The 11,692-nt window shown below is 40.2% G+C and overlaps 1 protein-coding gene across 1 annotated transcript; it reads left to right on the plus strand.

The window, feature by feature from the left end:
• The first annotated feature begins 1,246 nt into the window (after positions 1–1,246).
• On the plus strand, positions 1,247–8,092 carry LOC125378659 (toll-like receptor 4). Its single transcript, XM_048394563.1, has 2 exons — positions 1,247–1,312; positions 5,292–8,092. The coding sequence occupies exons 1-2, from the start codon at positions 1,273–1,275 to the stop codon at positions 7,904–7,906; spliced, it is 2,655 nt and encodes an 884-aa protein (XP_048250520.1). The 5' UTR covers positions 1,247–1,272; the 3' UTR covers positions 7,907–8,092.
• The last annotated feature ends 3,600 nt before the right edge of the window (positions 8,093–11,692 follow it).

Consider the following 11,692-nt stretch of genomic DNA (forward strand, 5'->3'; position numbering starts at 1 on the left):
GCACCTGTTTCAACACAGTACCTAGCGAACAATAATGTGCCTCTGCTTCCATGGCCAGCCCTATCACCCAATCTATCGCCAATTGAACATCTATGGGATTACCTGGGTCAACGCCTCTCACGTCGTCCGCAAGTACAGAACCTGAGAGAATTTGAAGATACACTACAACAAGAGTGGAATGCCCCAGAACACTTTTCGCAGATTTATTCGATCAATGAGAAGACGTTGCATGGCCTGTGTTGCTGCCAATGGCGGACATACCAGATATTGAATTTTCATTTTAACCCTATGTGTCTTCCTTACACTGATGACGTAAATGTAATTACTGTGTGATATTACTGTTTCCTTTGTCGTCTTTCTTAATAATCCGTCTATGTCTGTTCTAATTAACATCGGTCATTGCTCAAGTTGTTTTTGTAATATTTCAAGATTTATTGCTGGTGCGTTTTCAATGCTGTTCAGTATAGTTATTGTACGAAACAGATTATTTAGCAAAATGTTATTCAATATCCTTTAAACAACAATAATTAAAGGAGAACTTATACAATGTGTGTGTGTGTGTGTGGGTGCGTGCGTGTGTGTGTGCGTGTGTGTGCGTGTGTGCGTGCGTGTGTGTGCGTGTGCGTGTGTGCGTGTGTGTGCGTGTGTGTGTGTGCGTGTCTGCGTGTGTGTGTGCGTGTGTATGCGTGTGCGTGCATGCGTGTGCGTGCACGCGTGTGCGTGTGCGTGCGTGCGTGTGTGTGCGTGTGTGTGTGCGTGTGTGTGTGTGTGCGTGTGTGCGTGTGTGTGTGTGCGTGCGTGTGTGTGTGTGTGTGTGCATGTGTGTGTGTGCATTTGTGTGTGCGTGTGTGTATGTGTGTGTGTGTATGTATGTGTGTGTGTGGGTGTCTGTGTGTCTGTGTGTGTGTGGGGGGGGGTTGTATGTCTGTGTTTGTGTGTGCGTGTGCATGTGTGTGTGCGTGTGTGTGTGTGTATGTACATACGTATGTATGTAACGATGTATACTAGATAACAACGATAAGCAGGTTCAGTCTTTTCCAGATCATCAGTAAACTACACTTAATATTTTACAAAGGGCATATTGCTCACACGAAACACCCATTTCTACTGTCTTAAGTGGCACAAACGCCAATGCTTTATGGCCGGAACGAATCACAAGCAATGTGTTCCGGTAACGGATGTGTGATGGCACGTGGTCTGTCCCCTATGGTTTGCGCATCATGATAGTTATCCCGCAGATGCCGTGACTCCCTCCACAGCAGCAACACGCACATGCTCACTGTTAGACTGTGTGTAGAAACACAAGTTGCAGGTTAGTATTTACTTTTCTTCTTCTTTTTTTATCTTCCTTATGATAGGCTAACAAGACACCTGTGCGCATGTGTAATATTGATAAATTTGTTTGTTTGTTTGTTTTTTTGTTTAACGCCGCATTCCAACTATATCACGGCGGTCTGTAAATAATCGAGTCTAGATCAGACAATCCAGAGATTGATGTCATGAGCATTGATTCACGAAATTTGGAGACAATGACATGCATCAACCAAGTCAGCGAGCCTGACCACCCGATGCCCTTAGTCGCCTTCTTACGATAAGCATAGTCGTATCATTATATTAAATACAAACATATACATCTGGTGTGCGATGATTTACTAAGATATAGCAATTATATCAGTTAGGTTGTTGGTTGTTGTTGTTGGTTTGTTGTTTAACGCCGCACTCTACAATATTCCAGCTATATGACGGCGGTCTGTAAATAATCGAATCTGGACCAGACAATCCAGTGATTGATATCATGAGCATCGATCCACGCAATTGGGATCGATGACATGCATCAACCAAGTCAGCGAGCCTGACCACCCGATCCCGTTAGTCACCTTTTACGACAAGCATAGTCACCTTTTACGGCATGCATGGGTTTATCAGTTAGGTAAATGTGTGAAATATACATATCCTCTTTTTATAACTAATATTGATATATATTTCTCGAGATCAACGAAAGTGAATTAGTGTAAAATCGCAGACATTTGTCACGTCAGTGAAAACCATAAGCACATACATACTTATCATTTCGAGGCCAAGATTATTTTTGCGAGCAAACTAATCAATATTTATGCGGACTAAAATGATAATAGGATCCCCACACCACTGAGGTATTTAATTCTGTTCAGCGAATATTATTCAGTAACATCAAGAAAGAATGATTTCACTGGCTTTTAGGGATGCATGCTTCAAATAATTCATTCGGATTGGTTAACTCCGAAATAAAGTTTGCTGTTTCTTGTGATATAAATATAAGCGACATGACCCTTTTTATAAACAGAAATTTCTGTTTAATATGAAACGTCAAGGCCAGACCATAACCAGTCTCGATTATTCGACGAAACAGATTCCTTTGGGCGTAAGAGGCAAGAAAGCAGTGAAATTTATATGAACGGATCAGTCCTATACTAATTTTGATCATGGATCTTATCTATGAAGAAGTCCAGAATTTCACATATTTAGTTCTCAGCAAACATCAGATGACGTATTCTCGACAGGATCTTCACGGATGCATGTTACAGCATTTAGTAGTGAGTGAATGAGTTTGGTTTTACGCCGCTTTTAGCAATATTCCAGCAATATCAAGGCGGGGGTCACCAGAAATGGGCTTCACACATTGTACCTATGTCGGGAATCGAACCCGGATCTTCGGCGTGACGAGCGAACGCTTTAACCACTAGGCTACCCGACCGCCCTAAAACATTTAGTAGAGAACTTACATAATGGTAACGACTTAAAAACAACTGTCTTAGCAACAAACAAAAACAACTTCCTTAATGAAATATCGTTTACAAGCTGTCTTCAATCAGTTAAATATTGAATAAAAACATTTCTATGACAAAGACAAACACTCAAGTAAAAAACTGTTTCGCGTTGGACGACGCCGCCATGCTATCCAACCAACAAGCGACAATAGACAATAAGTAAGACAATGTCCGGTGTATCTATATCTAGATTAAGAGGCAGGGCAAGGGTGACACGTTTATAGCACAAGTCATAACTGTATACTTCCTGGTACAGATGTAAGTGGAACACACACTCATCCGTCAGTTTGAAAATATATTTACTAACTGGACATCCATATAACATTGTCACAAAATTGCTGTTTGAAAACATTCTTTAGTTGTGAATAAATATATATGTTTTTAAATACGAATATATATCATATATACCGGACAGAGGTTACACATTTGGTGCTCATTATAAAGTATAAATTGAAGAACTAAAACATATTTCACATTAAAAATACAATCGACTGTCGATAAGCTACAAATCAACTGACTTTAAAAAGAATTATTTTTGTCCCGTTTGCTGCTCGCCCGACAAGATGTTCCAACTTTCCACACCACCAATATCGCAGTAACGATGTCCAATAAGAGTGAGTGAGTTGGGGGTAAGGCCGCTTTTAACATTATTCCAGTCATATCACGGCGTGTCAGGTTAATGTGGGAGGAAAGCCCGAAGTGATGCAGGTCTCAGACTCTGGTGAAACCCACGAGCACAGGTATGGTGCTGACAAACCTAGAAACATAATCGGGGCGAACCGGGATTCGAACCCTCTGGCGTGAGGCGCCGTAGATGGTTGTGCCACCCGTGGCCCCGTGTGCTATTAGAAGTCAGCAATAAGAAGTAGCTATCAAGTAGTTGTCCATCTTTCACAAGAAGTTCAGTAATTTATTAATAGCAAAATTAGTACGATAGAATCGGTCATCAGCAACTCATGCTTGTCGTAAGAACAATATTGGGTGGTCAGGCTTGCTGACTTGGTTGATGCATATCATCGTAACCCAAATGCGTAGATCGATTCTCATGATGACAATCACTGGATTATCTGATCCAGAATCGATTATTTACAGACCAAAGTTATATGGCTGGAACATTGGTAAGTGTGGCGATAAACAACACACATGCAAACACAACATTTACTTGAACGCTATCACTTGTTATAAGGTGACATGCACTGATTCGCCGTTCTTATTTAACTACCCATATGACCCATATAATTTGTCCAATATAAATGGGCACAGAGCAACAAGGAAGTGATCTATTTATATGCTTGGTTTTTTTTACACGATTCTAGTTTACAAATGAGGATGAATAAAGTTCGAGGTAGGGACCCAATGAAAGTATCTACTTATACAGGTTTTTTTTCTTGTAATCATGTTTCTACGTAATGAGATTCGTGTTGTAACAAAATATGGGGTGATTGGGTAGCCTATAGGGTTGGGACGGGTAACCCGGGTCGGGTGGGTACTGAGTAGGACCCAGGTACCCACAGGACTACCCAGACCCGTGGTTAGTCACGTGATATATTGTTTGGTGACCAAAATTATCTAGAACACTATGGTTACACTACAAGTCACTCATGTTCGCATTTCTTTCTGACTCTGCACCCATTCCTTCTGACTTTTCAAATGGTTGAATAAAGATATAACTAAATGCAACTTAAGTGTATGAATGACCAGATTGTATACTACTAATAATACTTGTACATGTATCTAAATACGTTTTGCTAGGGCTATCCTAAAGATGTTCCCATTCGGACATTTAGAGACATCTCCTGAGACCTACAGTGGGTACCCGGGTAGGGTCGGGTAATAGTGGGGTGGGTACCCGGGTAGTAAATTTGGACTCGTCCCAGCCCTAGTAGCATAGTAGATGAAGCGTTCACTCATCACACAGAAAACTCGGGTTCGATTCCCCTACACGGGTTCAATGTTTGAAGCCCATTTCTTGTGTCTTCTGCCTTGATGTTGTTGCAATATTGCAAAACACGCCGGAATATGAAACTCTCTCACTCACTCATTACAAATTATGTAATATATTAAACAAGACAGTAACACATTAATCATAAGGTATCCCAATTCACAACCGAAATAATTATGAGATGTTTCTTCCTTTGTTAGTAGATAAGATGGCTCGCGTTTCTTTTGACGTTTTGCTTGTTGTATTATGTTCCTGCTAAATCAGATTCGAGTTACAACACAATATGGTGTTAGGGTAGAACAGTGGTTAAAGCGTTCACCAATCACGCAGAAGCCTCAGGTTCGATTCCCCCACATGGATGTAATCTGAGAAGCCCATTTCTGGCGTCTTCTCCGTGGTTTTGCCGCAATGTGACAAAAATTGAGTGTATTATGTAACATATGACAGAACCGCATTTATGACGGAGCATCCTAGATGACAAACGAAAACATTATGGGGTACATCTCATATCAGTATTGACAGCTTTTGCTTCTTGATTTCAGCTAAGATGCTGCTTCCCGTCCTGTGTCTGTTCCTTGGCTGCCTGACTCCGTCTCAAGGAGGGCATCTCAACATCACCTGCAAGCCTTGTGTGTGTAGTGTGGCATCCAATGGAAAACTAATCGCCAATTGTTCAGACAAACATCTATCTTCCATCCCGGAAACGATTCCAAATTCAGTATCATACCTGTGTTTGTCTCATAACAGAATTAATCCTCTGCCAGGTCGTTCGTTTCAACGGTTTATAATATTGGAACATCTTGACCTATCCTTCAATCAACTAAGTCGTTTACAAGTGGACACTTTTATCGGAGCTACAAACCTGATACAACTGAGTCTCCATGGAAACAGTCTTCCGCTAAACGAGACAGCATATCCAGAGGGGATATTCAAACAGCAGAAAAGATTGCGTACCCTGAACATTGAACAGAACAGCAAGGTCCCAGATTCAGTGTACCCAGATAAAGCTCTGGGCGATCTTACTGCTCTTCGGACACTTGTCATTGATGGTGTACGTAATGCCACTTTTGGGAATGGATTTTCGAAATTGAAGAATCTTACTAAGCTTACGGTATCAGGGGAAAGGGGCAACTGTTCAATTCAGAAGCTGCTGAATACATCTTTCCTTCACATTCCATCTGTCAGGTACCTGGACATCAGCAAATGTGGAATCGACTCTATTGAAGCAAGTGCATTTTGGCCACTGAGGCATATTGATACTCTAGACATCTCCAACAATCAGTATCTAGGATTTGATAGCCTTGGTGAAGCTGTATATGGGCTTCGGTTTTCATCTCTAAGAGTATTAAAGATCAACAGGATTGTGGCAACATTTGCCATAGGAGTTCACATAAAGCAACACAATTTCAGGTATTTCACTGATCTTAATGTAAAGGAGATCTATATTGATTCAAACAGAGTGGAACTCATAGATGAAGAGTGCCTCAGTCAGATGAAAACAGTAGAACTGGTATCCATCAAACGCAATAGAGTGACATTTGGATCCTATCTCCTGAGTCTCAATGTACTGACAAATTTACGTCAAATCTATGTTGAAAACCAGTACGCATCTAATATCCCTTTTGTTGATTCTGGTACACCCCCAACTCCCTCCAAGAATCCTAGGCTGCGTTCTGAGGCTCAACCAATGGTTCAATATTCACGAATATGCACGCATGCCTGTGAGGCAGAATGTACCAATAGCTCTTTGTACAGGAACTTTTATGATAGTTATTACTATAATACAGGATATGAACATGTTATAGATTTTGTTACAATACAGTTGCCTCCAAATTTAACATATGCAAACATCAGCAACAGCAAATTGAACTATGACATCCGTGAGCTTAGGTTTCATAGAAACCAACTTAGAACAGTCGATTTATCCCACAATGTCTTTACAAGGTGGATAGGGCCAATACATGAATCTCACACAGTTGAATACCTGGATCTCTCTGACAATTACTGTACACATATAGCTCCCACATTTTTCATGTTTGCTAGTGGCCTAAAAATCTTAAATATAAGTAGAAATTACCTCTCAATGGCTCTTCAAGCGGACAGAAATGGGCAGATATTGTTCAACCAAACAAACTTGGAAGTACTAAGTATCTCAAATAATCTTATTCGGGAACTGCCTTCATCAATATTTAAGAGACTTACCAGACTCCAGGTTCTTGATTTAAGTTGGAACATGATGACCTCTTGGACTGTTGAGATTAGCCACATGACGCACCTCCATACCTTAGACATATCGGAAAACAGATATGAAGACATACCAATACAACTAACAGATCAAATTGACCAAATAATGATTCATAGAAACGACAGTCTTCACCTAAGCATCAAGGGCAATATCTTGAAATGTGACTGTACGACACTGGACTCATTAGAGTGGATAACCAGGCCATATATTTCCATAAAAGAACCTGGCAGTACACAATGCAGATTTTCAAATGGGGAAATTATTACATTTCTAGATATAGAAGACATTATAGTGAAGCTCCAGCTACAATGTAAAATTGTAATTCCTCTGATATCCACAGCAGTGGTTGGAATACTATTTTCCATGTTCGTATTTGGAGCTGGTATGGTATATCGATATCGATGGAAGCTGCGCTATCTATACTACACCACTAGACGGAAGTACAGAGGCTACCAGAGACTGAGAGAAGGTGAAGACCATTTTACTTATGATGCCTTTGTTTCCTATGCTGATGGAGACAGAGGGTTCGTTATCGAAGACATGCGAACTGTACTGGAGAGACACTATGGCTTGAGGTTGTGCATCCATCACCGTGATTTCATGGTTGGGGAAGCCATAACTGCCAACATCATCAATGCTATTCAGTCAAGCAGGAAGACCATTGCTGTTTTGTCACCGGACTTTGCAAAGAGCGCCTGGTGTGACTATGAAGTCCACATGGCTAAGCTGGAGAGCATCCACACTGGAAGAGACGTCCTGTGTGTGTTGTGGTATACTGACATACCCGACACGAGAATCCTCAGTAGAGATATCCGGGACCAGATCAATTATGACACCTATATTAAGTATCCAACAGTTGAAAATGATAAGGAGGAGTTTTGGGAGAAGATCAAAGCTGCAGTTAGCTTCTGAGACGGTTGCATATGACTCTAGAACGTTCAGCAGAATGGGTTTGGGCATTGTACCTATATTAGGTGTGATCATCGAAGCGGGCATCAGTTTCTCGGATGTCAACAGTAGGCATGTAATCAGTTCCATAGCAATAGAGATGCAAATGTGCACCTCGCGTGAATTGTGAGTACAGGGTTACTCAGTTAACTTCTTGATATTGATATTTCCTGTGAACGGTGATCAGACATGGGGTAGGCCTTGGGGTTTAAAGTGTACCTCATACTAAACTAGCAAAGAGGAAGCATGTATTGCTACACACTACCTGTGTATAACTTAATATGAAATGGGAACGAGTTTTGCATTATATGTATTACCATCGATAAATTTTAATGAGTTGACAAAGTTACATAAAAGTCTGTGTGTGCTCATAAGGAGAGCAAAGTGCGTATGAATACAAAATATGCAAATGTAAGCATAAAACATCATCACTTCCCGTAGGCATGCCATAACATCCCTGGTTTGTGTCGCGACTGCGCACAGCTCGCAAAGGTGCTACTTCTGCACTGTCAGGCTCGCGTCAGGGTTCATAGAGTGTGCTGACTTGTAATATCATGAGTAATCAGTCAGTGTAGACAGACAGACAGTTTATTCCGTAAAAGGCTCTAGGCCAATAATGCAGACACTGTTTGATTACAGGAACTATGCATGCCAGTGTAATGATTGATTACGTTTCTCTGGACCTTATACGAATATATACATGTGTTTTATACAACGTCAAAGTTTTCGGATGAAATATCTCGTTACAAATGTTACTGTTTGCGACTTCATATACTGTTGAAGATACATACATCTTAGAGCTGAAAACATCTCCCATACAAGCATTTCATGAAATGCATCTTCAATAAACGATCTACCATTTTCTGTAAAATATTTAGATAATCGTTCAGTTCATGGGACATTTGTGCATCTCCCCAAATGAACTGCAAGTTAAAACCATCTACATCTGAAACGAGTCATATGCATTTCCGGAAGCACCACTTGATATACCACTTGATATACTACTTGATGTCTCAATGCACGCATGATGCTGGTTGAACAGCGGATGCTCAAACAATCAGTGACTTCCGAGTGTCATGAAGGAATGCGATTGGCGGCAAGCTGACGCGTGTAATTATATATGGATCCTTCTGGAACAAAGCTAGCCATTCCATTGACCAGTTATCACTTGAACAAACCCATAAAATTGTTTGTTGATTTCCGATAAGCCCTCGATTCGATCAAGCTCTTGTGGTATTCAAAAATGAAAAAATGGAATACATGGTCGTTTATTTGTGGTTTTCAAGGGTTTATCCTTCCAGATACAGAAGGCTGTCAGGATATCAAAAACTCCTCTTACAGTTTATTCGAATCACTGAAAGCGTCCGACAGGGCTGTGTGTTGAGTCTCTTTCAGACAAAGGATATTGCTGTTAGGTTATGGGTCAACCAATGTGTTAATTATATACCTACACAGTCTCTTAAATAATATAAATGACTGTGAGTGAGTGAGTGAGTGAGAGAGTGAGAGAGTTGGGTTTAACGCCGCTTTTAACAGTATTCCAGGTATATTGCGGCGTGTCAGCTTAATGTGGGAGGAAAGCCCGAAGTAATGCAGGTCTCAGACGTTTACCACTTCGGTTAAACCCACGAGCACGGATATGGTGCTGACAAACCTAGAAACATAATCTGGCCAACCGGGTTTCGAACCCACAATCATAGGTTTCTGGCGTGCCCAATGGACGCAACTCTGCACAGCGAATCGCGGCGCCTTAGACGACTGTGAAGGAAGCTCTACTACCACGCACCTCAAATATTATACCTAAGTATTGTTTTTGATGCAATTGCCTCACCAGTGTTTAACTGTATTTATAAGTTGAAATGTACACGGGCCTCATGTCACAGTCCAGTGCCGCAATGTTCCCAGACGTTATTTCCGGTAATCTCCGGCGGTCGCTGTTGTACAGTGTGTGATCATTTGTTGTTAGAGAATTAGTGGCCCAACTATTTTTCTATCTTGTAATCTCATGACACTCTCGAACCATGTAATGACTGGGTGTATGTTGTCTCTCATATGTTCACTACCATGTTCTTGTATTAAAAATGTTTTTGTAATTATGATTTGCAAGCACTAGGGGAATTTATATCTACCTTCATATATTCCTCATTTATTCATAGTAATTTTTGTCTTGTCAATAATTGTACATAGCTTTTGTGAATCTTTAATGGTACCGTTGGATAGCTTATGTTGATAATTACTTCTCCAGTGTGGATGTTGCCTATTTATGATTTGCAAACATTAGGGGAATTTATATCTACCTTCAGATATTTCTCATTTATTCATAGTAATTTTTGTCTCGTCAATAATTGTACATAGCTTTTGGGAATCTTTAATGGTACCGTTGGATAGCTTATGTTGATAATTACTTCTCCAGTTGGGATATAGTAGTTAGTTGGCTATTCGTGTTTTCCCCGGGTTTACAAACAAACGTTAGCTTGTTGGCCCCGTCAGTTGTGTTCCCCGACAGGATGTCTCCTCTGACGTCCAGACTTCGTACAGGTTCTACTACATCAAATCAGAACCAGTTTGGACAGTGCGGATTTCGTAGGGTGCGGTTTTCGTAGCCTTCAGTGCAGAATGAGAGACATCCGCAGGCTGTGATTGGAGGATATTTTGTAAGATTTTTATGTCTTTCAAATGTACATCCATCCAGTTATTAAAACTGACCATGTTTTTCTATATTTAGTACTTTTAGTTACTTTATTTAGTCTTTTTCAAAATGATGACTTATGCTGAATGTGACCACAGCTATTTTCAAGTAGGTGACATTTGGTGCGAAACTGGGGGTGGTGTGTTTAGCTTCCGGTACTCGGAAAAGGAGCTGGCTAAGCTAGTCATTTTTATTTTTTTATTGCTGCTTTAAGGCCAAACTGTGCACACACGTACAGGTTATAGCTGTTGAATGCTTAGTTATTTAAAAAAAAATATATGACGTTACTATAGAAGTCTATGGGAAAATATTTGGTTGTGTGTAACCTTAAATCGTTCACGATTGTCTCGCTAATAAGGATTCGTCGGTAAGTGGGCTTTGTCATCTAGATTCTGACTTAGTCTGGTTGTACTGAACTAAACGTAGTTACTTGCGTTTGTAATACTGGGTTTTTCTAGTAATCCGTGGATAACCAGCCTTCCCGTGTTTGACTAGGCGCTTAGTGACTAGTGTTTCCAAAACTCTGTTTTACAAGTAATCCGTGGATACCAACTTTCACGTGATTATTTGGGAACTTAAGTATTTCCTTGTTCTATTTGGGAACTTTAGTAAAGCCTTGTTCTATTTAGGAACTTTAGTATATCCTTGTTCTATTTGGGAACTTTAGTATTTCCTTGTTCTATTCGGGAACTTTAGTATAGCCTTGTTCTATTTGGGAACTTTAGTATATATATTTGTTCTATTTGGGAACTTTAGTATTTCCTTGTTCTATTTGGGAACTTTAGTATATCCTTGTTCTATTTGGGAACTTTAGTATGTCCTTGTTCTATTTGGGAACTTTAGTATGTCCTTGTTCTATTTGGGAACTTTAGTATGTCCTTGTTCTATTTGGGAACTTTAGCATATCCTTGTTCTATTTGGGAACTTTAGTATATATATTTGTTCTATTTGGGAACTTTAGTATTTCCTTGTTCTATTTGGGAACTTTAGTATGTCCTTGTTCTATTTGGGAACTTTAGTATATCCTTGTTAAGTCAGGAACTTTAGTATATCCTTGTTCT

Source organism: Haliotis rufescens, unplaced genomic scaffold, assembly GCF_023055435.1.
Source record: "Haliotis rufescens isolate VD_foot unplaced genomic scaffold, xgHalRufe1.0.p SCAF_13, whole genome shotgun sequence".
NCBI classification, from domain to species: Eukaryota; Metazoa; Mollusca; class Gastropoda; order Lepetellida; family Haliotidae; genus Haliotis; species Haliotis rufescens.

Excerpts from the sequence above, each read along its gene's own strand:
- LOC125378659 (XM_048394563.1), top strand. The coding sequence starts at position 1,273 with ATGCTCACTGTTAGACTGTGTGTAGAAACACAAGTTGCAG. Across the intron at positions 1,313-5,291 it reads TGTAGAAACACAAGTTGCAG|CTAAGATGCTGCTTCCCGTC; the intron begins GTTAGTATTTAC and ends TCTTGATTTCAG.